A 27,918-nucleotide genomic window follows, 5' to 3' on the forward strand; every position below is an offset into this window, starting at 1 on the left:
AAGGGGAGGGAGGCCACATGTGTAGAGTAGAAAAACAAAAATCATTGAAACTACATGCTTTCTCTTAGCAAAGATTCATAATTGACAGACCTTCAGCATTATCATAGGGATAACAGAACTTTAAGAATAAAAACGAAAAAGATCATTGCTACTAGTTTACAAAAAGTCTTTTAGGACAATGCTACAAAAAATGACTTTGGTAACCTAGCTAAAAATCAATAAATTACAAACATAAGATAGTTTGAATGAGAACGATGCCCCCATAGGCTCAGGTATTTATGCACCAAATAGGGACACTTTTTGGGGAGATGGTATAGCCTTGCTAGAGAAAGCACATCATGATGTGTGGGCCAGACTTTTGAGTTTATAGCCCTGCCCCATTTCCAGCTCTGCATTTGTCAGTGTTCTCTAAAGGAATGGAACTGATAGAATGAATAGTGAATCAGAACAGATCGTTGCAGACCAAAGTGGAAGATGTAATATAGTAATTGTGTGTGTGTGTGTATGTGTGTGCGCGCGTGCATGCGCACGCGTCTAAGTGTGTGTAGCAGCAGACAATCAGAATACACTAAATGAAAACAAATGATTGAAAAAAATTCAGAGAATGGAAAAGTACATAAAAAGTAGATTTACTAGAGTGGCTTATAGGCTATTCCTGTGTTTCAGGTAGTCTAACAATTGTTCTCCCCAAATCCTGTAGTTGTTCAGTCCATGAGACTGAATGTTGAGGCAGTCCAATCTGGCGCTAGAGCCCTGCAGGACTTACTGAGTGCTGCTGATCTTCAGTTTTTGGAATCCCAAAGAAGTAGGTTCTGACACCAGTGAAGAAGTACCTGAGCAACAACATATATGAACTTGCCAGTGGCAATAAGAGCAAACTTGCAAGAAGCAAAACTTCCTTCTTTAGTGTCCTTTTATATGTGGGCTTCAACCAGGTGTGGCCCAGGTTTAGGGTAGGTCTTTTCAAATTAAAACAAAACAAACCCTTCTCCTAGGCATGCCCAGCTGCCTGGATGTTAGTTGATTTCAGATAAAGTCAACTTGACAAGCAGGATTATTCATTACACTCTCAACTTTCTGTGTGTGGTTGAAAATAGGCTCTGTCAGTGTCCTGAATTGGTTGCCTGTTAACCATGCCTTCCTCGCCATTATGGATCCTCGGGAACTATAAGTCAGATGAAACACTTTCATGTACAGCTTGATTTAGGTCATAATGTTTCATCACAGCAACACAAAGCAACCAGTCGGGAAGTTGTTGTCAGGAATGGCTTGTTGTGAATAACTTGTGTTTGTTGAAGGCATGTGGATGAGTTTGGAACTCTGAACTAGAAAAATGCAGTTGAAAGTTGTAAGCAGAGCTTATTGCTTCCATTCTGTCAGGTACCTGGAAGAATTGAAATGAATTGAAAAGATGGAAGCCTGAACCATGCTATTTCAAAGGGAAGCAAGGACTATATTAGAAACTGGGCTAGAGGACATTTGTGTGAAGTTTTAGTAAAGAATCTCCCTGCTAAGACCAGACTCTGGGTGCTAAGACCTTCCCTGAGGCTAAATTAAAAAGTAATTTTTGGGGGCAAGGAAATTCCAAGATAACATAATATCAGGTTTGTGGCATTGTTATTACAGTTCTTATGCAATGAAATACAATGAAAAAGAGTTAATGGGACAGAAAGAAATACAAAATGTATAGTTTAGAGAGAAAAAGAGCACTAGGAAGTTTAGTGTTAAAACTAAGGCACCTGCTTTGAGCCTGTAACTGTTAATGAGATTGGCACCATTAAGGTAAGGTCTTGCACTCTGCACTGAAACAATGGGAAGGGTGCCCTCTTGGCAAGACCACCCAGCTAGGCTTCCAGCTTGTGAAAAGAAATCCCAAGAAAGCACTTGCTTCAAGATAAGAAAAAGCTGCTGTTAATGTGGTCAAATAGAGTAAGTGTCTGTTCTAAGCTGGCAGCCAAAGTTGACTGTACTGGCTTTGGAAGTATGAAAAACACAAGAATGAGGGTGTCGTAGGTTCTTCCTTCTAGGTTTCAGAGATGCTGAGGCCAGGCAACATGTGTCCATACAGAGGCCCTAAGAGGTCACTGGATGGAATTTTGAAAGCAAAGCCTGGCACACTTCAGAAATAGGATTTGAAGGAATCAAACTGGAACTGGCCTGGAATGGTGACTCTCATCATTTTGGAAGGTGCTGTGCAGGTACCAAGTTAAAGGACAATAGTCCTACTCAACTGTGGAAAGTCTGTGAACCAAGCAATGACTGGACCAGCAAGATATCCACAGTAGTACAGTAGTGGCAGGATTATCTTGGCGATAACCAACAACTATCTAATAGGACTTCAGTCCTATTCAGTAAGAAGGAATTTTGACAGATGCTGTAAAACTAGCCAGCTGCTGGAGAGATCATAGATCCCAGAGGAGATCCTAGTGTTTTCAGGTTCTGAAAACAAGATAATTTCTGTTTCTTAAGTACTTATACATACATAAAAATTAAGTATAGCCTTCACTTTACATAAGAAGCCAAACGAAGGCATGGGATCCCCTGGGACTGGAATTACACATAGTTGTTAGCCACCATGTTGAGTATTGGGAATCAAACTTGTGTCCTACTGAGCAGCCAGTGCTTCTAATTGCTAAGCTAATTCTCCAGCCTGAAATGTGGTCATTTAAATGAGAAATGTCCCCCATAGACTTCATGTATTTGAACACTTGGTCTCCTGTTAGTGGTGCTATTTAGGAATATTATAGAACCTTTAACAACTCTACACAATATCAGTTACATTCTGAAAAGGAATAACAAAAACTTAATTTATAATAGTATCACAAAGAATTAGCAGAAGTACTTAGTCTTGAACATTGAAGACTGTCAAAAGAAATGAAAGGGGTGCTAGCGATCTGTCTGTGAAGAACACTTGCTGGTTTTTGTGAAGGACTGGAGTAGAACTACTGGAAATGTTCTCTGCATCACAGTGTCTTTCTTGATACACAGTTACAAGTTTAGTATCCCTGAAGTGTTTGTAACACTTACATTTATAGGAATTGTAGTTTTCAGAATTATAGAATGCATGACAGATACCTGAATGTGTTAATGAACAGATGTGTTCAGGTGGTATATGCCAAAGAAGATAGGATAAAATATTCCTGTCTTACTTATTTTTGCATTGCTGTAAAGAGACACTATGACCAAGGTAACTTATAAATGGAAGCATTTAATTTTGAGGGCTTGCTTACAATTTCAAAAAGTTGATCTCTGACCCTGACAGGAAGCATGGTGCAGGCTGGAGCAGTAGCTGTGAGCTTACATCCTAATTCACAGGCAGGAGGCAGAGAGCTTAAGACAGCCTAGCATGTATTTAGGAAACTCCAAAGGCCACTACTACTGGATACTTCCTAATCCCTCCTGAAACAGTTCTACCAACTAGGCACAGAGTACTCAAATAGATGATCCTATGAGGGCCATTCTCTTTTTAAAAATTCTTATTATTTAATCACTTTATAGCCTGATCCCAGCCCTCTCCACCTCTCCTCCCAGTCCTACCCTCACACCCAGCTCCGCCAACTCCCCCACTGTCTCCCCTCCTTCTGAGAGAAGGGGAGACCCCACAGGGGTACCAAGCAACCCTGGTGCCTCAAGTCAGAGCAGGGTCCTTTCCCACGGAGGCCTGATAAGGCAGCCCAGACAGGGGGAGAGGATCCAACGGCAGGCCCATGGCTGTCATAGTTGAAGTGTTGCTGCAGACAGGTATATAATAAATTAGTTATAGTTACTCTATATATTAATTAAATTCAGGAAATTAATAAAGCAGTTTTCTTTAGCCAGCTTGTTCCCCAATGGTTGACACAGAGAGACATTTATTATTAAGCTGTAGGTACTATGCTGGGCAGGTTTTAAGCTATTCTAATCTTACTACCCTTAAAACCCACATAAAAGTCAATCACTTGCCAAGCAGATGACTCCCAGTGACTTCTGGTCCATCAGTATGTCCTCATAGCACACTTCCCTTGACCTCCTTCCTTTCTCCTTCTCTTTCCTCACCTCTCTCCTGCTACATATTCTGCCCTTCTCCTTGTGGTCTTCCAACCACAAGCTAGGGAACCTAAACTACCTATCTCTCTTCTGCCCAGTCACAGGCTTCAGCATCTTTATTAGCCAAGGAGGGGTAACTAGGAACATTCCTTACATCACATGGATAAAGGATATAGTTCAGCACACATAACAATGTTTGTGGCAGGGCAGTAACCAGGTCTCAGGGTACTGAAATTGGCATCTGAAAACATAGTGCACAAGACCCTCTGACAGGAAGGCTTGCCGGCAGGCATAGATATTGGAGTGGTGACTGAGACCTTGCAACCTGATCCAGAGGAAGGAAGCAGAGGTCTCCAGATTGAGCCTGGAACATGTTTAGGAAACTTCAAAGTCCACCCCTTATGGCATGCCTTCTCCAAAAATCCCACATATCCTAATCCGTCCTAAAACAGTTCCACCAGTTAGGGACCAAGCACTCAAATTATTAAGCCTATGGAGACCACTATCATTCAAACCACCACAATTCCCAAATTAATAGAGGAAATTTAACTACTGAAAGAAAATAAAGGGAGGGAAGGAGATGGGGCTGGATTGCTGATTCAGAAGTGCTTCCTCCTCTTGCAGAACATTTAACTTTGGTTCCCAGCACCCATATCTGACGGTTCACAACTGCCTACAATTCTAGCTAACTTCAATAGATCCAACACCTTCTGGCCTCCACAGTTGCCTGCACATACAAGGTGTTAACACACAAATACACACATATACATAAACAAAAATACTTTTTTAAAAAAGCAAAAAAAAAAGATACAAAAGGCAACATGTAGTCTATGTATAATTTAATATTGTTACGATTTCCTGTTTGCAAAAATGCAGTGCCTTCAAATTCCTCATATTTTTGTGTAGAAATAAAAAATCTACCCAACATTTATTTGGAGCCTGGAAAGACTCCATATTGCCAAAATAATCTTTAAAATGAACTGAAGTACACAGGGTGAGGTGGTGGTGCATGCCTGTGATCCCAGTGCTTGGGAGGCAGAGGCAGGCAGATCTCTGTGAGGCCAGCCTGGTCTACAGAGAAAGTTCTAGGACAGCCAAGGTTACACAGAGAAACCCCGTCTTGAAAAGCCAAAAACAAACAAACAAACAAAAAAACCCAAAAAGCTGAAGTAGAGAAATCCTTCTTGGTTATCAAAACTTCACCACAGAGTCATAGTAATCAAAATATTTGGTCACTTGCTTCATAACAAATTTGAAAGATGATCTCAACATGGACCAGAATCTAGTTGGTATGTCTGACCCACAGACCATGGGCTGCATGCACTTGAAGATAGCTATAAATGTGGCCCAACACCAAATATTAAACACTTCAGTTACATTTTGAGATTTATTTTGTGGCTTTGTTTTTTTAACTCATAAGTGGGAGCTTTGTAGGTGACTGAAAGTGTTATATTGCAATGTCAAAAGGTTTGGCATCCTTGAAGGAAATGCCTAAACTCATCATGAAAACTTGGCAAAATGTATACAACATTGGTTCTGGCAGTCATTTTTTAGGTGTGACTCCAAATTTTCAGGCAACAAAAGCAAACAAACGCAAGTTCACCATGATGAAAGTTGACATTAGCTTCATTAAAGCACTCTTGATACAGCAGAAGATCTAATAGTTGGAAAGCATGTTGTGATAATATCCATATTACACAGAGAGCTTCTAAAACTTAACTGCAGTATCAAAAACAGTTCAGAAATGGACAAAGGACTCTTAGTGATTGTCTTAGGGTTTCATTTCTGCAAAGATATACCATGACCAAAGCAACTTTTATAAAGAAAAACATTTAATTGGGGCTGGCTTACAGTTCAGAGGTTTAGTCCATTATCACTTTATTGGGAAGCATGATAGCGTGCAGGCAGACATGGTTCTGGAGGAGCTGAGAGTTGTATATCTTGCTCTTCAGGCAGCAGAAGCCTGTGTGCCACCCTAGGCATAACCTGTGCACAGGAGACCTCAAAGCCCATTCTCCACAGTGACCCGCATCCCCTCACAATTCCACTCCTATTCCAACAAGGCCACACCCAATAGTGCCACTTCCCCTGGGCCAAACATTCAAACACATGAACCTATTCAAACCTCCGCAGTAGTTGTTAAAGAACGTTGGTGAAGGTCGGTGTCTATGTAGACACACTCAGACCTGGGATTGTGGTTGTCGTGTTTGGACATGGAGAAATGCTAACTTGGTATTTAACAGATACAGAATTTCAGTTTCACAGGATTGTTTATACAGTAATGTGGCTATATATGGTGTCTGTGCACTTATAAACGTTCACTCTGATTCGTATTTCAAAACAAGAAATAAACCTAGAAATACATGCTAGAATAAAAGACTTATTGTATTACTAATATACAATATTTAAAAGAATGGATAGTAATTGAAAAGAGGTTAACATTTTATGTAATTCTGTATCTGCTGTTATACACAGTTATATCAGACTTTATAAATACCATGCTAAAGCTCCTATAGGAAAGAGTGAGATCAACAATATTTAAACAAGAAGTGAAAGAAGCAGGAATTCTAGGAGGACAAAACCAAATCAGTTAGAAAGCTGTGTCCAGTCTACATTCTCACCAGTCCACTAGCTTAGGGTTCTTTTGATCTCCCTGAGGAGAAATTGTAGATAAACAAAAAAGACACCGAGTGGACAAGAATACTGGTCTCAAGAGCTTTTGCTTCCTTCATTGTCTGACAGTACCAAATTGTCACAGTAGTAGGAAGCAACAGCAGCAAGAGATAACCTCTTAATTAGTTACCCCTTACGGGTCTTGCATATTGGCACTCTAAATCCTGGAGTGTTGCAGCACCCATACAAGCCTTGAGCATTAGGATCCAGGGTCCTTGTAGCAGCCTGTCATACAGCACTTGGCTTGAAGTCCGAGGATCAAGGCCGATAGGTTCTTTTCTTTCTCATTATGTATAGTCTTTTACCAGCTCTTGTCTTTCCCTTACCCCTTCCCTCTCTGTCTTTCCCTATTTGCTCCCCCAACCCCTGCCTTCATTTCCTGTCCTTTTCCTGCCCAAGTATGCCTTCAGCTGTTCACTTGTCAGTCCGCCAGGATTTCCCACACATGCCTTTGTCTGAGAGTCTGGAGTACAGCACCAGGACACCTGGACACACGTTAAGGATAGGCACAGGAATCTGGAATTGAATCCCAGCTCTTTTTCTTACTAGTAATCTGACTCTGAACACAGTATATAAAGTCATCTGTAAATTAGTGTAGCAGTATATTGCTATCCCATGCAAAGGAGTTAAATGAGATAATAATGCATGTATAACTCATCATGCTAGTACAAAACAACCCTAACTCTTTGCTTTTAGTGTTGCTTTTAGTATGATTTTCAGCGTAGCTTTCTGGAATGAATGTGTTAAAACATACTTTTAAAAAAGATTTATACTTTTTTTTTTATGTGAGGGTGGGATAGGACATGTTAGTGAAGGGGCCATTGGAAGCCGAATAGGACGTCTGGTCCCTGAAGCTGGAGGTAGGATAGTCTGCCTAGCCATTCATACCCTCTGTGAGTCTCATAAGCTTTGCCTTCATACAGGAAGGTAGCACACTGATTGATGTTGCAATTCGATTGCTTGGGCTTTAGAATTTTAATTTCAGAAAAAGTCCTATATTTTGATGGTAATACTTTTGTATTTTCTCCTTTTCTATAATTAATGACTTGCTAATTTTGACACCATATAGAAATTAATTTTTGCCTAAGTTTCTTTGCTGTGCTGTATGCTAGAAATTGTTATTAGAAAAATAATTTAAAAGATAATACTTTAAATTTTTAAATCCTATATTTGGTGTATTTATATGCCACTTTTAGGGTTTTAGATGGGTTAATGATGCAAAATAATATTTAAATTTATCTCCCATATAGTTAAACTATTAGTAACTTTAAGAGAGTTAGGCATTTCTACTATTTTAAGTTCATAGCTTTGAACTATATGCTTTTAGTTATAATATTCTGAAGTGTAAAAATCCCAAGCACATGGGATAAAGGAATTAGTCTAAAGGTTACTGTTGTGCTTTGACCAGCAATAACCCCTGTCAGCTTTCCAAGCATACTATTTGAGTGGTGTGCCAATGCCTCCCTCTACTGGACAGAAGAGATTGTTTTGTTTTCTTTGGTTTGGAGGTTTTGGGGGTTTGTTCCGTTTTGTAAGGAACGAATGTTTTAATATAATAAAGGTATGGTCTCATTACCATAATATTTAGCGATAAATCTTGTTTTGTATATGATGTTTTTAATATATATCCTTAGCTAGACAACATTTTATATCTGTGTAAAGCATGTTCAGGAATACTCCTTTTAAACTCTGGACAACCTGAGAAGCAAGAGGTTTTTGTTGCAGAACAGTAAAAGGGAGTCTTTTTTTTTTTTTTTAACTTTGTTGATTCTTTGTGAATTTCAAATTGTGCACCCACATCCTACCCATCTTCCAGTCCCTCCATATCCACTCTCTGCCCTTGTAACATCTTCTGAGAAGAGGGAGGTGGGGGTCTTTAGAGCAAATATTTTGAAGAAGAAAGGCGTTTCTATGGTAACTATTTGAATTCCCGGTTAGTAGTCTTAGGTACAGTTTGGTGTTTTAAAAATATTCATGGGTAGGTAGTTAAAGGTTTTGAGTTAAGCTTCTTTCATGTAGAATAACTGAGATTAAGAAAAAGACCAGCATTCCGTTCAAGGATTAGCCCCCAAAGTATACCAATGATTATAACACTGTATGGTGACTATGATTTCTCCCCATTTTCATCTACTTCTGCCATACTCTCTCTGCTTTCAAAAACAGATATTTCAAGTTCAAATTAATATTGTTGCTTCATTATATTAAAATAATTCCTGTTCATTTAGAATTTTTATTGGACTCACTGAAAAAGTTTTCTTTTTATGTTGACATCTTTGATTTCACTTAAAAGAAATACAAAACTAATTTAGAGCAGTATGAATGTGTATTAAAGTGGCAGTAGCTATTTCTTTAATATGTGACTGTTCTTGATATTTTATTCTGCAGCTCTCATTTTTGTTAAAACTATTGCAGTTACAGATCTAGGGCAGCGGATCTTCCTCATTATTTACATTGAGTAATGATGAAATTGAGATTTCTTTGTTTACTATATTTTCTTTTTTCTTGGACTGATTTCCATAATTTATCATGGAGTTTATTTAAGGGAAACTATTAAGAGTTAAAACAGAAACTGAAATCATAATAAGCATCCATTTATTATTCATGACTTAGCATATACTGCACCAGCATTGTAATAGAATTTGTTTTATCATGACCTTGTAGTAAGATGGTGTTGCCTGTTTTGAGATAATAGAACTTGGAGAAAGTATAAAAAGCTATCGTGGAAGAAATCGTCAGTAAAGCTTTTCTTGTCTTGATTTGTTTCAAGGCCACCGAAAGCATCACTAACTGAACTTGTTCTGTACCAGACTCTGGGTGTGAGCAAGTAAATGGGAAGGGCGGGTGCGTTTCAGGGCCAAGGCGTTGAATTTTGAATGTTTTAAAAGAAAGTGTCCAACATTTGGCTGTTAATTGTAGAGAGCTGTGTTTTACTTAATGTTTCTCTCGTAGATATGCGAGTTACTTAATTTCTGAAAGTTCTTACCTTTTTTTTTTTTTTGGCTGTTATAAAGAGATTTTTCTTATTTCTAATTACAGTCCTTGGCCATTACCAAACTCACACTATTAAAATGTAGAAACACTAAACTTACAAGTTAGCATTCTTGTAAAAGGAGAAAAGACTTAAACTGCTTTACACGAAAGTGCCTCAAAGAGCACTTCTGCTGTAGGACTTCCAGAGGATCTCATCATATGACTATTCTTACTCTGTGAGATATAATCTCTGAAATTACAGTTTCTTTTTGGTGTGATTCTGTGATACTGGAATCAGCATACAGTCTTAGGAGCCCATTTATATTCTTAAATTACACTCATCTTACTTTAGTTACAGTTTGCATTTTGATAAATAGACACCCCTAAAATTTCTTCTCCTTTTTTATGGTCATTACTTACACTCTGTACCCTGACATCTCCTCTCACAGTTTGCTCTGTGCATGCATGTGTGTGTTGTCATCATTGTTATTTTATAGCAAGACCCTGTCTCAATGGAAAGCATGAAAAGGGAAGGTAGAGGACATAGGGAAGGAAAGGGAAGTTTGAAAAGAAATTTAGTGACTGTGATTAAAATAAGATACATAATATAGCTTTTGTTTCTTTGTTTTTAGTATTAATGTTTTGAAAACCTATATGATTTCCCTCCATTTAAATAAAGTACATATGTTTAAAGCCATATTAGGTACAATGTGATGTTCCATCAAATAATACAGTACAGAGCCTGGATTGTTTTCAATAAAAGCATTTTATTTACTGTAATTTATTTTATTATTTATTCTATTTTATGGGTATGAGTGTTCTACCTGCATATAAGTATATGTATCACATGTGTGCCTAGTGACTATGGAGATCAAAAGAGGGTATGGGATCCCCTAATACTGAAGTTACAGAAAGTTGTAAGCCACCATGTGGGTGCTGAGAATTGAATCCTGGGCCCTCTGCAAAAGCAACAAGTGCTCTTAAACTACTCTTTAGACGTGGTAATCAGATCTAGAATCTTTGGTTCCAGGGACTTGGAAATTTTCCAAATAGCTAAGTGCTTTGACAATATGACTAGTGTTTGGTTAAGAACAGAATGTAAAATGGTTGTTATGAAAGATATCAAAACCAGATGTGGGTAGTGCACACCTGTGATCCAGCACTCAAGGAGGTAGAGGCAGGCAGATCTCTATGAGCTTGAAGCCAGCCTGGTCTACAAAGTGAGCCCTGGGCAGGATACACAGAGAAACCCTGTCTTAAAAAAAAGAAAAAAAGAAAGAAAAGAAAAAGGAAGTAAAGGAAAGAAGACAGAAAGAAGATTGGTATCGAGCGCATTAAAATGAAAAAAAATTTGTGGCAGTGCTGGGTCTCAGTTACCCTCCATGACATAGTGGACTAGCAAAGCTGAACTTTTCTTTGTGTCATGAACTGTCAAGGTAACTAAAAAAAACCCAAACATTTACAGTTTGCTTTTAGAAAGCTCTAAGCCAAGTAGCAGTTGTTAAATATAAGCTATTAGAATTTGATGCCAAGCCTAAAATTATAGTGTAATAAGAGTGTTTGAAAATACAGAGACAACGGCTGGAGAGATGAGATGGCTCAGCAGTTGAGAGAACATTCTGCCCTTCAGAGGGCCTGAGTTCAGTTTCCAGCACCCATGAGAGGCAGCACACAACCACAACTCGGGATTCGGAGCCTCTGGCCTTTGTGGGTGCTTGTGCTCACATGCACATGCCCAGACAGGGATGTGCACGTGCCCCCACACACAGACACAGACATACATACTCAAAAGTAATACAAAATCTTTTTAAAAAGAAACCACAGATAAACTGAGATAATAAAGCAGTTTTACTGGAGCATTGTATTTGTGCTGTGACACAGAAATGACTTGCCACAAAAGGACATTAGCACTCTTTCTCAAACATTTCCACATTTTCCTCTTCCTCACTAGAACCTTTCCCCAGCTTCTGCTCACCACTGTCCTCTTTCTTTATGAATTTGGCCAGTTGATCCTATTATTAAATAACTTGTTTCGCCTGCTGGCGCAACATGTGACATTATAAATTGAAAGGTCAACCAAGACTGGAAAGGTATTGTTTGATTGGTGGATTGGCTGCTTCATATGTAAATCCAAATTGGTAATTACTGTTATAAAAGCCTGACTGACTTTTGTATCTTCTTAAATATTTCTATTTAAAATTTTTCATGTAGACTTTATTATTATTATTTTTTTTTTAGACTGAATCAGGATATGGATCTGAGTCCAGCTTACGTAGACATGGCTCAATGGTGTCACTGGTGTCTGGAGCAAGTGGCTATTCTGCTACTTCCACATCTTCATTCAAGGTTTGTGATTATTATGCTTTAAGGCAATGTCATGTGAGCATAACTTGGGTTTTGGTTTTTTGGGTTTTTTTTTTGTTTGTTTGGTTGGTTGGTTTTTGTTTTTCAAGACAGGATTTTTCTTTGAGGCCTTGGCTGTCATGGACTTGCTTTGTAGAGCAGGCTGGCCTCAGAGAGATCCGCCTAGCTCTGCTTTCACTGTCCCCGCCTGGCTTCAATTTAGTGTGTGTGTGTGTGTGTGTGTGTGTGTCACAGTGGGCATATGGAACTCAGAGGACAATGAGTATGAATCAGTTCTCCCTTCACAGTGTGGTTCCCAGGAGTTAAACCTCTGTTGTCAGGCTTGGCAGTGGGTGTCTTTATCCTCTGAGCCAGCTGACCAGCCCTTGATAGGTTTTTTTAAAAGAACTTTCCCACAGTATAATTTATTTGAAGTTGTTATAAAATAAGTTTTCAAGGGATGAAATCATGGCTACACACAAATATAAAATGAACACCTATTAGATTTTATTACCTTCATTCATTAATGGGGTAAAATGCAACCTTACACATTAGTTCAAAGGAGAATTGAGACTATCAAAATGATTTGTTGGTGTAAAACTGAACAGCATCTGCAGATTAATAGTTAGTGCCTTGAGGAATGTGGCTCAGTGGCAGGGCACTTGGCTAGCTTGCAAAATTCCTGGGGTTAATCACCAGCACTGCAAAAAGTAACCAATGCCTCTGTTCAGGTCAGAGTTCATTTGCATCTCTTGAGACGGAAATCACATAACATTAAAAGACTTGTAAAATAACTCAATATGCAATGAAAAGGAAAGACTTATGTGTTTTGATTTCATCTCCTCCTTTCCACACAATCCTCATCAATACTACTAAATCATATCCAATAATAATGCATTTGCCCATTTCAGTCTGTCTGTCCGTTCACAGTGTTTAATAGGAAATGTTATGTTGTGTTAGTAGATTATCAGGCAGTCTTGCTTTCTTATTATCTATCGGTTTGTCCATTTCAAAGTCCTCTTCAAGGCTGTTCTCTGGAACATTACCTTGAACTTCACAGCTCTAATTACTCTATTTCCTTGATGATAGGATGTCAACTTAAAAAGTGACTAAGTATCATAGTCAAATATCATTTGTTTTACTTGACTCACATACCTCTCCTTTGTGTTTTTCAGAAAGGCCACAGTTTACGTGAGAAATTGGCTGAGATGGAAACCTTTAGAGACATCTTGTGTAGGCAGGTTGATACTCTCCAGAAGTTCTTTGATGTCTGTGCTGATGCTGTCTCCAAGGATGAACTTCAAAGGGATAAAGGTTAATTAAGCTATTACCACTATTTTTACTTGGACAATGAATGGATTTAAAGCCTCTAGATCTTAACGGGTAATGTCTTTAGTAATAAAGGTGATTATGGTCACTTTTGTTACAAACTGCTAGAATAACGGATTTCAGTGTCCATGTGACTTAAGTACCTTAGTAACATACTAATTCATTTCTGATTATCCATAGCAGATGCCATTGAAGATTTTAAATAACTCTGTTGTGTTGGAAGTTATATCTGGATAATATGGAGCACCTCACATTATCTAAAAAATTTACCACTAGGATGGTGTTTGAAGGGAGTGGAATGTTACTGGATCCTCTAGATAATAAGCTAATCATTTGATTATTTTCCTTACATCTTTTTCTCCTTAGTTGTCATTCCTGTTATTTCTTTCTTTAGCTCTTTTGCTATTTCTTCCTTTACCCTTCCTTCTCTGTCTTTTTTCTCAAAGAAAAGGTAAAAATAATGAAGTTAATGAGTTTTTATTATAAAGGAAAAATATGTAGTCTTCAATTGGTTTTAAAATTTTTTAATTTATTTTTTTATATAAAATACAGTTTATTTACTTTGTATCCCCTTTGTAGCCCTGTCCCTCATTTCCTTCCATCCCCCTCCTCAAGTCCACTGATAGGAGAGGTCCTCCTCCCCTTCCCTCTGACCCTGGCCTACCAAGTCTTTTTTGATTTTTTGATTTTTGGAATTTTCAAGGCAGGGTTTCTCTGTGCAGCCCTGGCTGTCCTGGAACTCAACTTATAGACCAGGCTGGCCTTGAACTGAAGGATCCACCTGCCTTTGCTTCTCAAGTGCTAGGATTAAGGTGTACTACCACCACCTGGCTTAACTAGCTTTTACTTTGAGGTTGAAAAGTTATTTTCCTTTTGTTATTGATGAAGATATTGTTGATGTCATCACATGTTCAGTTGTTCTCTACTTTCTCATCAAGGTGAAAAATGAACTCTCTAGCAGGACAGCAGCTAGTACTGAGCTCATCCCTAGTGAAAGTCCATTGCTGCTCAGGGCTGGATTTCTTGGCCTTAGGAAATGTTTGGTTTCAAAATACTTTTGTCTTCTTTGTGTTTTGTTTCCTTTCTCTGCCTTTTGTATTAATTTTTTTTAATTTCATATTTTTCTCCTTTGCTAATCTTTTAGCTGTAACTCTGTTACTTTGGTGGCTACTTTAGGGCTCATGGTTTGAACATATAACTTACCAGAAGTCTGCCTTCAAAGTAATAATTTACTAGCACCTCATATATAGTATCCAGAGCTTGCAGCAGTTTATTTCCTTTCGCTACACCACTGAGGCAAGCTTTTTCTGCATTTTCTAGCCCGCTCCCCATAAAGTATGAGGTTTTCCATTCTGCACTGTGGGAACAAGTAACTTTCCTGAGCCTCCCACATAATACCTGGGCACTGCTCCCTGGAATCTTTTCAGAAGTCTTTTCCCTGGTATCAGTAATACCTTCATTTGTAGGTGGCATCATTACTCTGCTAGTACTCAAATCACCTGTTGATTTCTGGTGGCTTCTTCTTGGAGTCCTCTACTGCTACTTTTCTCCTCGTGAAGACCATCGTCTGTATTGTCTCAGCTGCATCTCATTTCAGGAGTTTACTGGGTTTTCTGTATTTAATGCCCAGGCAGCTGAAGTAGTCAGAGAGCTCATGTCATGTTTCCCACTTTTGGGATCACTATTTTATTGTTATCTAATAACCAGTGTTTATTGTCTCGTAGGTTCTGTCCACCTTTTAGAATTTATGGTAAAGAATAACTTCAATCCCCATTATTCGCTTAACCAGAAACAGAAATCTTGTCTATTAGCTACAGCTACAGCCTTCTTTATATTTTAAATAGCTCAGTGAGGGACCCTATCTCAAAAGATAATACATAGGAAACTATTAATTTTCATTGATAAGATTTTTTTAAATATAGGGAGATTTGAAAAGACCATGGCAAATAAAGATCTTAAAACAAAAGATACTTTTAAGTACCTTCAGGTCATCATTGTAACATTTGCCAGAGAACTAATATAAAAATAGTTGCATTGTGACTTTAGTAGCTATCATAAATGTTCTCTAACAGCACAGATACAAGGTAAATTAATGTAAAAGAAAAAAGTACCATATTTTATTTGGTAACATATATACTAGTCTTTAGACAATGTAAAACCAATGTAAAATCTTCTCATATTAATGCCCTCTCTGAAGAGCATTATGACAAGTGTGCCATATTAATGGATTTCTTAATAAATTATCAATGAGGAGGTAACAAATAATAAAATCTGAGAACATTTAATCTTGGCACAAAGAAATATTGAAGGCTTAGAGGATATAAATAAAATAATATTAGTCAGATAATGAAAGCTGCATAGAAATCAGTACACAGTGTTACACAAAGTAGTGGCTTTGTGAATTTGAAAATCTATTTGTGAGTAGCAAAAATTTTATATGTAAATTAAGGGATTTTTTTCATCCTGATTCTTATCTGTGGTCAGGAAAGATTAAAAGCAGTCTCTTTCTGTAAAATACTTCCTTGTAGAGCCAAAGGTACTCCTGTAGTAAAGAAACACAATTTCTAAGATAATAGTTTAGAAAGAGGATTCCTTCTGTACAAAATTCCTCAAAGAATCAGGCCTGTTAGTACTTGGAGGGGAAAATTCCTCAAAAGGTAATACAGGTGTCTTGATTTGGATTTTACTGCTGTGAAGAGATGCCATGACTAAGACAACTCTTATTAAGGAAAACATTTAATTGGGGCTGTCTTACAGTCAAAGGTTTAATCCTTTGTTATCATGGCAGGAAGCATGGCAGCGTGCAGGCAGGCATGGTGCTGGAGGAGCCAGGAGAAGTCCTACATCTTGGTCCACAGGCAGCAGAAGGAGACAGTGTGCCACACTGGACATAGCTTGAGCATAGGAGACCTTAAAGCCCGTCCCCACAGTGACACACTTCCTCCAAGAAGGCTACACTTCCTAACATGCCACTCCCTAAACATTCACACACGAGTCTGTAGGAGCCATACCTATTCAAACCACCACACGGTAAATATCTCAATTCACAAAGCTTGTTACCAGGGCCAGGAAGATGGCCCTCAGTTGGTAAAGTGCTTGCCTCAGGGCACAAGGATCTGAGTTAGGGCTCAACGTCCACGTATAAAGACAAGCCAGGCAGAATCAAGTATAGGCAGGCGTGCGTGCATGCGTGCATGTATGTGTATGTATCCCTAAACCATAGATGGCAGAGACAGGAATCCTTGAGCTTTTGGCCAGCCAGTCTGGCTAATCTGTGAGTGCTAGGTTCAGTGAAAGAACATGTCTGAAAAGACGGTAGAAAGCAATGCTAGATGTCTAGCCTCTCCACACACACCGGCATGCACATGTGCACACAACATACAAAGCATACATACCTTGCTACCATGCAAAAACATGCATGTGTGTGCTCACTCATACATATATTCACACATACAGTAAAGCACTTGATACCAGAAGTGTTCAGGCTTGTTTTAGATTGTGAAATAAATCCATAGATATAATGAGAAGTCTTTGGAAAAGAACCCTAGACTGGACAGAAAATCCATTTATACTGTAATGTATACTTTACACGTATATTGTGAAGGTAATTTTATTTAATATTTTTAGGATACATAGGGTCAGGAACTTTCAACTTGTTGCATCACAACATTTTGGATTTTGGAGGATTTGGGACTTCAGGTAGTCATATAAAAGATATAAAAGAAAGAGGCCATAACAGAGGGAAAAGCAGAGGATCCTGAGTCCAGTGCTAGATCCTGTCTTAAAACTTAAGAGGTCATTAAAGAGCTTAATGACAGGGAAGAACAAGGTAGTTGAGAGCTGAGGTTCTAGAAATACGTGTTACAAGCAAAATGCATATAACAGAATTAAAGCATATTGGGCAACATAAAAGGAAGTAGTATGCATAGAAAAAAAGAGGTATACCACACATACACATTGGGGTAAAGAAAACTGATGTTACATCTACAAGTACTTATTTTCCCTGTATACACATAAATAGTAGGTTTGAGAATTCCCAGAGGCTTGAGGTATCTTTCCTTTTACAGTTATCAGTTCTTCTAGGCCTCTTCAGTTCTTTATTTTGGTTCTGTCTGCATATGTATGTAGGTGTGTGGGTATGCATGTCCCAGAGTGCCTGTTTTGAGGTCAGGAGGACAGCTTGAGGGGGTTGTTTATCTACATTCATTATATGGGTTCTTTGGATTAAACTGTGGTTATCAAGCCTGGTAGCAAGTGCTTTTACCTTGCCAGACCCTTCTAGGACTCTTAACAAGTCATAATATGACCTCAGTGAAGGTGGAAAGGGGTAAGAAGACTAAAGGGTAAAATAGTATACCTCTATAAGAGTAGCAGGCTATTCTACAAGTGATAATACATTGTAAACTAATATTTTTAATAACATTCCACAGCATAGTTATTAAGCATACCTTGAAAATACAAAAGATGAATAAGAGCGTATGTTCAGTTAAATATAAGACTAAACCAATTTTCATTGTAATATCCTTAAATGTGTTTTATTTAGTGGTAGAAGATGATGAAGATGACTTCCCTACAACTCGTTCTGATGGAGACTTTTTGCACAATACCAATGGTAATAAGGAAAAATGTAAGTAATACCTTTTTTCCCTCTATTAGATGAAGTTGAAACACACTTTGTGAAGTTATATAGTTGCTGTATGTCAAAGAATAATTCCTAACTTACTAATTTTTAAAAATAGTGGAACTCCTGGAATCCAAAGTTAAAATATCTTTGAAGAGGCCGGGCATGGTAGAGCACACCTTTAATCCCAGCACTCAGGAGTCAGAGGCAGGCATATTTCTCTGAGTTTGAGGCCAGCCTGATCTACAAAGCAAGCTAGGAGACCCTAGGCTACACAGAGAAACCCTGTTGGAGGGAGAGGGGATCTTTGGGGGGGGGGGAAGTCACATAGGTCGAATACACATCCTGATGTCATGTTAATAAATAATGGCTTGCTGTCTAGCAAAGGTTCATTCTGACTTTCAAATGTTAGTCTCATTTCTGTAGTATTGGCAAAGCTACCTGCTGGCACTAAAAGAGCTTATTTGTGTGAGTTGGAAGTGCTGCTTGGGGGTTTGATTGAAGTGTTTGATTTGAGTGTAATTTCTCTCTGTTTTTAAGTACTGTTCTCCACTTAATAAACTAGTGCCGAAACTGTTTGATGAGTTATGAGAGGAACTTTTTGAACAACTCCACATTTTTCATTACTATGAAGTATAAATTGTACTCTTCTTTGACATCTGCCTAAGAAAAACCTAAAGTGGATTCCTAGTTTTTTATGATAAATGAAAGTTTATCATAAATTTGTGAAAATTTAATCTTAGTATTTATTTTTGCTAAAATTATAAAAGGATATAAAATCTAGTAGTAGTATATTTTTCAGTTATGTTTAAAGCTGTTTCATGTATGAAAGAAATTTTATTATACAGATCATACTAGAATATCCCATTTTGATATTAAAATTCATTGCTTTCCCTTTTTTCTTCCTCATTTCTTACTTCACTGTGACTCCTACAACTCCTTCCTTCCCCATTCCTGTGCAAAATTTTAACTTAATATTGTAACTTATAAAAGTTGTCCTTGAGCTGGACAGCGGTGGTTCACGCCTTTGCACGCCTTTAACCCCAGTACTCAGAGAGGCAGAGGCAGGTGGATCTCTTGTGAGTTTGAGTCTAGCTTGGTCTACAAAATGAGTCTAGGATAGCCAGGACTGCAGCCTTGAGAAATCTAAACAAACAAACAAACAAATAAATAATTTTTAAAAAATAACGTTGTCCTTGTAATTTAAAACTAGGATCTTGAAGCCTACCAAGTCATCTGGTGTGTTTATAGTATTGAAAGACTAATTTGGGATTTTCTTTGGGCTAAATTTTAGTGTCACAGTGAAAATGTGCCGTAAAAGAAAAGGTGCCTTATCCGAATTTTGAAATCATTAAAAGAAACTTTAAGACAGCCTAACCATTTATCCCATTGTGTGTATATGCACTATGAGTATACTCATATACTCAGTTTGGCCCTTGCTTTCCTAAAAGAGAAAACAAAACTCCTGGTTACCCCCTTTTTTTTTTAGCTGTTGAAGTAGAAATTTCTAGATTCCTGAATACTGGGCACAGCAAAAGGTAACTATATTGTGCTATCAAGAAAATAATTAATGGTGCTGGCAAGGTGGCCCCTGTCTTAGTTAGGGTTTCCATTGCTGCCATGAAACACCATGACTAAAAAGCAAGTTGAGGAGGAAAGGGTTTATTCAGCTTATACTTCCACTGCTCATCGATGAAGAAAGTCAGGACAGGAACTCAAACAGGGCAGGAATCTGGTGGCAAGAGCTAATGCAGAAGTCCTAGAGGGGTGCTGTGTACTGGCTCTCTCGCCTTGTTTTCTTACAGAGCCTAGCACCACCATCACTAATTAAGAAGATGCTTTAGAGGTCCGCCTATGGAGCTTTTTTTTTTTAATTGAAGATCCCACTTCTCAGGTGACTCTAGCTTATGTCATAAAACTGTCCAGCATGCCTCCCTTGGTAAAGTCCTTGCTTCATAAGCATGAGGGTCTGTTTGATCCTCAGCACCCATCTAAAAGAGTGAGGCACAGCAGTTTGCACCTGTAATCTCAGCACTGAGGAGGCAAACAGAAGAATCTCTATGGCATGTTGATTGCTCAGTCTAGCCAAAGCAGTGAGGCTAGGACAGAAAAAGACTGAGGAAGACAGCCAGCATTGAACCCTGGCCTCCACATGCACCCATACATGTGCACCTGCACACATTACACACACAAACATATGTGCACACAAAGATATCACACTCTTTGCATGAAAATTTACTTACTGAAAAATGCAACCTCACCCCATCCTCATACCCTGTTCCCAGAACACCTATCTAACAAACATAACCTCCAGACATAAAATCAGAAGACAAGTCTGGGAGAACTGAGCAGCTATGGAGAAAACACCTGTAAGTAGAGTTGCTGGGGATACTTGTACATCAGAAAGCTGACTTCATCAAATCACACTTAATCCACTAGTTGAAAGACCTGCTTCTAGTGTCTAACCCATAAATGTGTACAGTCAGGTCTATATGCATGTCAAGAGAGGCTGCAACCTGAAAGACAGTGATTAGCACACATAAACTAGAGAAAGAATTTCAGACAAAGCAGGAAGCATAATTAATGGCTTCAATAGGAAAACAAAAGTAATCCAAATTTGAGACCGCAGATGCTATCACATCTACAAACAATTTTTTTTTGTTTTTTTCTTTTTTTTTTAATTTTTCTTTATTTTATGTGTATCAGTGTGAAGGTGTCAAATCTCTTAGAATTGGGGTTACAGACAGTTGTGAGCTGCCATATGGGTGCTGGGAGTTGAACCCGGGTCATTTGGAAGAACAGACAGTGCTCTTAACCACTGAGCCATCTTTCAGCCCTACAAACAATTTTTATTATGATCTGTACAAATAAAATTTTAAGAGTTGGGAACTATAGCTCAGGGCAGAGCACTTGTATGCACAGGGCCCTGGACTTAAGCCCCAAATTGCAAAAAGAAGCGTTTTAAAGGAAAATTTACAAGTCTGTTAGGAATTATTAGAATGGGGGCTGGAGAGATGGCTCAGCCGTTAAGAGCTGAGGTCCTTGAGTTCAGTTCCCAGCAACTACATGGTGCCTCATAACCATCTATATAATGTGATCTAATGCCTTCTTCTGGCCTGCAGACATACATGGAGATAGAGCACTCATATACATTAAATAAATAAATATTTTTTAAAATAAATAATTATAAAAAAACACTTTAAGAACTATAAATGATTAAGCATGTTTACAAGGTGTAAAACCAACATGTAAAATATCAGTTATATTTGTACTTGCTGTGAACAATCTAAAAATTACATATGTATGTGCATGTACGTGTACGTGAGCAGACTACACTAAATACCAGAAGTCTGCATTGGATCTCATGGATCTAGACTTGCAGGCAGTTGTGGGTAATAAGAACTGAACAAACTCTGAGCCTCTGGAAGGAAGAACAGGAAGTTCTGTTAATTGCTAAGCCATCTTTCTAGTTCTATGTATTATTTTTGAGACAAGGTTACTATATAACCCTGTCTTAGTATTTAGCCATGGCTGGCCTGGAACTCACTGGTCCCAAATTCAAAGTAATCCACATTCCTCTGCATCCTAAGTACTGGAATTAAAGGTATATGTATGTGTACCTCCACAGCCAGCATGAACCTTACTTTTGTTTGTTTGAGATATACAGGGCTTAGTTTTGTAGCCCAAACTGTCCTTGGACTCAGGAGGCCTACCATTTTAGCCTCCTGAACGCTAGAATTACAGGCATGAGCCACTATGTCCTACACATGGATAAATGTTAAAAATGTGTTAAGTAGAGCTTTGTCACAGCACTGCTTTTATGTTTGCTATATGAAATGTCCAAGAAATATATTATAGAGGCAGAAAATAAGGTAGTAATTGCTCAGAGCCAACAAGCGCTTGGAGATACAGAACTATTCTAGTAGACTTGAGAACTATAGGAGAATTTGATTGTGCTGCTGGTTATACAGCTCTGAATATACTAAAAATAATTTAATTTTATGAGTGACTTTTGTGGGTGTGGGAAGTTTATCTCCATAAAGCCATGTTTTAAAACACTAAATATGGCTAGAGACAAAGCTTAGTGCCAGACAACTTGAATTGCATATGCAAACCCCAAGTGATACCCAGCCAAAATAAATGAATATGGTTGTATTTCCCATTATTTGAGTGATTTCCTACACTCTTGCGTGGGTTTTGTAATTTAAGATTTCTAGTTGATATATATTTGTGTCACAAGTTCATTTCTTCTCATTGCTGGGTGATGTTCCCTTTTGCTTATCCACTGATGAATAGTTAGATTGTTTATGTTTAGGGGTATTATAAATAAAGCTACTTAAACATTTATACACAGGCCTTCTTAGGATTAAATGCCTGCACATACTATTTCAGAGTTATATGGTAAATGGACTTTTAACTTTTAAAGAGGTGCAGGTTAGCTCTTATGGTTTTAGTTTGCATTTCTTTAGGAACTAAGCATCTTCTTATGTGCTTATTATCTCTTCTTTGTAGAAATATATTCACATCTTTTGTTCTCTTCTCCACCCACTTTTGTTTTTTCCCAGTTCTACACCCAGAGCTTTGTTCGTGGAACTACTTTCCATTCATAGCTCTCAATCTTTAGGAGTTTGGGGGGATTTTAAATTGTTTAATTTGTTTAATTTTAAATGTTTAATATGTTTAATTTGTTCAATGTACAGTATTTTTAGGTTCCTTGATATACTATAAGTCCATGATTATATATGCCATTCATTTCACCCTATTTGTGGTTCATTTGTTTGTGTGTGTGTTTGTTTGTTTGTTTGTTTATTTTGAGGCAGGGTTTCTCTGTAGCCTTGGCTGTCCTGGAGTAGACCATGCTGACCTGGAACTCACAAAGATCCACCTGCCTCTGTCTCAGGAGTACTAGGATTAAAGGCATCCACCACCACACCCGGCTTATTTTACGATTTTTTAAGATCTCTCTTTTAATCCAATGGCTAATCATGAATTGAAATTGTAAAGGTAAGCACAATAGTCATTTAATGTGTGAATTGGTCCTGGAGTTAAATATTTTTAATTTTATTATTGCTTTGTTAAATTCCACAATTTATTTTGTTAAGGTTTTGAAATTCTAGGTTTTCTGAAGTGTAAGGTATCTCGACATAATTAAGTTCCCTCTAAGTACTGACTTGTGAGAATGTTAGTATTACTCCTCCCACTTGATTTACTGTAGCACATCAGGTGAGTCTAGGAAATGGGACTTGAAAGTGTGTATGTTCTTGAAAGCTTTGCTCACAGCACCAAAGGGTTTTAATGATGGTCCACAGGAGGAAGGGTCCAGACCAAAACCTTGCTCTGACTTGCTAGTTTTATAAGTACTTGCTAATCTTAGCTATGGTGAAATCACTTCATTTGAATGATTCTCAGTGAATAACTTTCTTTTTTCAGTATTTCCACATGTAACACCAAAAGGAATTAATGGTATAGATTTTAAAGGGGAAGCAATAACTTTTAAAGCAACTACTGCTGGAATCCTTGCTACACTTTCACATTGTATTGAATTAATGGTAAAACGGGAAGAGAGCTGGCAAAAAAGACATGATAAGGTAAGACTAATTTTTCTTCCTTTTAAAAATAGTCACATTTTAAGCTTCATGTGTTCATTGAAACTAAGCTAACTGAGGGAAGGACCTGTGGCTGGATAGAAGTATCAGTACTTTGCCATTTGATCAGAATCTTAAACTCATTACTTACAAATAATTTATTCAGTTATACATTGTACCTTCTTGATTATATTTAATAAAAAATTCTTTAAATACTATTTATGATTACTTGGTATAGAAATAATGTAACATTTGGCATTACTGTCTTTTAGTGTATAAAAATCCGAGTCTTTATTTAAGTTATATGAGCTAACTCGAAAGTTAAACATTTCCTTGTTACATTCATTGCCATTGTGTTTTCCTTGGTCACTGTGATCTTATTTAACATACATTATATTGTTCAAATATTTGCCCTCTGCAACATTTTCCCACCTTTATTTAATCATCAGCATTGATAATAATGTTATAATAGGAATATCTAGATTTTAATGTTAGCTATGGCTCACTGAATTTGCTATTTAATAGGGAAACTTCTGTTTAAAATCCAATGTTTGTAAAATAACCAAGTGCTAAAATTAGAGAACCTAGTTTTGGCTCAACACTGTCGTTTTTCAGAAGGAATAGAGTCAAGGATTTGTCCAGAGGTGCTGAGCAGCAAAGCCACAGTGGGTTACTCTGTTCCGGCTATGTCCGCTCTGGGCCCTGGCCATGCCAGAGTCACACTCAACAGAAACTGTTACTACGTACCGCCTGCTTGCTGCTTGTGGTGTGAGTGGGTCTTTCAGTTTGACCAAGGCACTGAAAGAATCAGCAACAGCTGTTCTAATGCCACAGTGATGCAAGATTTCAAATAGCAATGTTAAAACAATCCTCATGTTGTAGAACATAAGAGCGCTGTTGAAAGTTCTCAGGCACAGATGAGAGTGAGCCATAGACTAGGAGTGTGCACACATGTTCCAAGACTCCCACTGGATGTAAAATCACAGATAGTATCAAACTCTTTATGCAATATTTTTTCCTACAGATTCATACCTATGATAAAGTTTAAATTAGACACAGTGATGGAAGTCAGTATTGATAATTCATGGAAAGTTGGTTGTCAGTAAATGTGGCCTTTATCCCACCAGAGGCAAGCAGATCTCTGTGAGTTCAAGGCCAGCCAGGGCTACACAGAGAAATTCTGTCTCAAAAAACTGAAGCAAAACAGAAAGAGAGAGAGAGGGGAAGGAAGGAAGGAAGAAAAAAGAGAGAAAGAAATCTTTTTTTAAAAAATTGAGTTCTGTAGGTCTCTTGTATTCTTATAGGCCTCTCCTTTAAGTTGGGGAAATTTTCTTCAATGATTTTGTTGACAGCAGAAGAGGGAGAAAACAGGGAACAGGACAAGAGCCTACCACAGAGGGCCTCTGAAAAACTCTACCCAGCAGGGTATCAAGGCAAATGCTGAGACTCATAGCCAAACATTTTGCAGAGTGCAGGGAATCTTTTGAAAGAAGGGGGAAATAGAAAGAAAGACCTAGAAGGAACAGGAGAGTAACAGAACCAAAAAATCTGGGCCTAGGGGTCCTTTCTGAGACTGATACTCCAACCAAGGACCATTCATGGAGATAACCAAGAACCCCTGCACAGAAGTAGCCCATGACAGCTCAGTGTCCAAGAAGATTCCCCAATAATAGGAACAGGGAATGTCTGTTACATGAACTCATGGTCTGGCCCTTTGATCACCTCCCCCTGATGGGGGGGCAGCCTTACCAGGCCACAGAGGAAGGCAGAGAAGCCAGTCCTCAGGAGACCTGATAGACTAGGGTCAGATGGAAGGGGAGGAGGACCTGCCCTATCATTGGACTGGGGGAGGGGCATAGGAGAAGAGGAGGGAGGGAGGGTAGAATTGGGAAGGGATGGGGAGGGGCCTAAAGCTGGGATTCAAAGTGAATAAACTGTAATTAACAAAAAGAAAAATTAAATTAAAAAATGGGTTCTTTGATTCCTGATATTTAATACTTGCTGTTTCTTTTTCTTTCTGTACAGCAATAAATAATGGTGTTTATGTTGCAGGGGAAGGACAGGAATCTGTATCTGGCATTTCTCTGGTGTTGATTTTAAGTGTATACGTGGGCGATTACACTAACTTTTTTTTTTCTTAATCACTTCAGTACTTACCTTACACAAAGGGGATCTTAGCAGCGATTTAGACTCTAGCTTCTGTATAATGTGTATCTCACAGAAAAGCATTTCCTAGACAAAGTAACATTTATCTTTTTTCACAGGAGTAATTTTTTTGGTCAGATTATGCAATTTTACATAAATTGGCTTAAAAGTCTTGTTATGGTTATTAAAATGCTCATTTCAACTGATGAATCAGTCTTTCTCTTCCTCCCCATACCTGTTTAGGATTCAGAGAAGAGGAGACGATTAGAGGATGCATATAAGAATGCAATGGAAGAACTTAAGAAGAAACCCCGTTTTGGAGGGCCAGATTATGAAGTATGGACTTATATCTGGGTGCCACGTCTATCGCAGAAATGAACTTTAATACTTTTATAACCTTTAAATGGCCTATATATGGAGTTTGTTTCTCAGGGTTAACTTGATAGATCTATATACAATGCCAAGGTTTTCCTAGAAAAGATTCTTTTACCATCTACAAAGGTTGCTACATGTTTTTAAAGGCCTAAGTATTTTCAAAATCTTGTTGGTTACAGGATTATATGCCTGTAATCCCAGCACCAGACATGAGGTTGAGTAACAAGACTCACCATGAGCTATGAAACTAGAAAGTTTGTTTCAAAAACTTTTACTGATTTGCCACGTGAAAGTTTAAGCTTCCTTAAAACAAATCTTTCCTTTGATAGACTTAGCAAATAATTTGTATACTTAATGGTTTATTCTAAATATATTTAAGGCATTCTGAGTTTTTGTTTTTGTTTTGTATGTTGTTTTGATACAGTGTGTGCTGTAGTCTAGGCTGGCCTTGAACTTCTGATTCCCCTGTCTCCACTTCTTTCTCTGCTTCTTCAGTTACAGAGATCCTCTGCCTCTTGGATTACTGCTGTATACCATCACACCAGAGCATTTGAATTTTTAAAAAATATGATAGAATACAGGAATCTGTGTTTTATTCAAGTGTCATTTGTTGAATAGTATTTTTAATATTTAAAGATTTGTATCATTGTATCCTTTTGTACGTAGGGCTGTTTTGACCACATACATGCATGTGCTCATGAATGTGCCCAGTGCCCATGAGTTCTTATGAGAGCATCAGATCCTCTGAAACTGGAGTTTCAGTTGATTGTGAGCCACAGTGTATTCGCTGGCAAAATTGAGCCTGGAACTTCTGTAGGATCAGCATGAGGACTTAGCTAGTGAGCCATCTCTCCAACCCTCATTTGTTGACTGTTCTTACTCCACCTATTTAAAGTACACCATCCTCTTTTTTTTCTTGATGAAAAGTAATGGACCAGGCTTGGCAATTTGTAATCCTAGTTCGGGGCAGTTAGTAGCAGGAAGACCAGGAGTTCCACACCAAGTTGGGCTGCATGAGACTCTGTCAAATAATTTATGTTCAGAATGGAAGTGCAATCTATTTTTTAAAAATCCCTGTGAATTTTAATGTTAAACTGTACAGTTCTTAGCAAAGGGATATAATTCAATAGTAGAATGCACACTTATGAGCCAGATCCCAAGTTCAAGTCTCAGCATTATAAAAGCAAAACAAAATTAAGAAAATATAAAGTTCTCAAGTAAACTCTTTCTATGTTTATACTTTTCTTCATTCTTTTGAAGTTTAAGCTCTTTTTTTTCTTGTCAGGTGTGTGTGTGTGTGTGTGTGTGTGTGTGTGTGTGTAGACAGTTGTGGCCAGAGATTGACACCGTCCATCTCTACCTTAAGTTTTTTAGACAGAGCTTCTTAGTGAACCCAGAGCTCACTGTTTTGTCTAGACTGGCTGACCAGCAAGGCTTCTGGGATCTACCTGTGTAGCCTGGGGGATCTCTGTTCTCTAATTCTGGGTTTCTAGCCATGTGCCTCTGACTTGGGCTTTTACATGGTGCTGAGGATCTGAGCCCAGGTTCCCATGCATGCCTTACTCACTGAGCCATCCTCCCAACCTCCTTTCTACAATTTCAATTATCTTGTTCATTATTTACTTAATTATGAACGTGAATATGGCCTAGTTTATCTTTATGGGTAATAAATTTTCAATGTTAAGTAGTTCGTATACTATAAAATGTGATTATTATTTCTTTCTACCCTTATAAAATTGAAGTTCTTAGCTCACAGAGAAGTAGAAAGCAGGCTGAATTAGGACATATCAATATCCCTGCTATATACCTTTACTGTGAAAGAGTATTAGCCAGTTTACAGTAAACGTACCT

The 27,918-nt window shown here is 38.0% G+C and overlaps 1 protein-coding gene across 2 annotated transcripts in view; it reads left to right on the top strand.

The window, feature by feature from the left end:
* The window catches only part of Cert1 (ceramide transporter 1), a 98,132-nt gene that overhangs the window by 43,029 nt on the left and 27,185 nt on the right, over positions 1-27,918 (top strand). For both annotated transcript variants that reach the window (XM_060385601.1, XM_060385602.1), the window contains exons 4-8: positions 11,908-12,015; positions 13,188-13,326; positions 17,885-17,968; positions 23,393-23,550; positions 25,936-26,028. In XM_060385601.1, the coding sequence (XP_060241584.1) occupies positions 11,908-12,015; positions 13,188-13,326; positions 17,885-17,968; positions 23,393-23,550; positions 25,936-26,028 (582 nt within the window). The remainder of the gene's footprint in view (positions 1-11,907; positions 12,016-13,187; positions 13,327-17,884; positions 17,969-23,392; positions 23,551-25,935; positions 26,029-27,918) is intronic.

This window comes from Meriones unguiculatus, chromosome 6, assembly GCF_030254825.1.
Source record: "Meriones unguiculatus strain TT.TT164.6M chromosome 6, Bangor_MerUng_6.1, whole genome shotgun sequence".
NCBI classification, from domain to species: Eukaryota; Metazoa; Chordata; class Mammalia; order Rodentia; family Muridae; genus Meriones; species Meriones unguiculatus.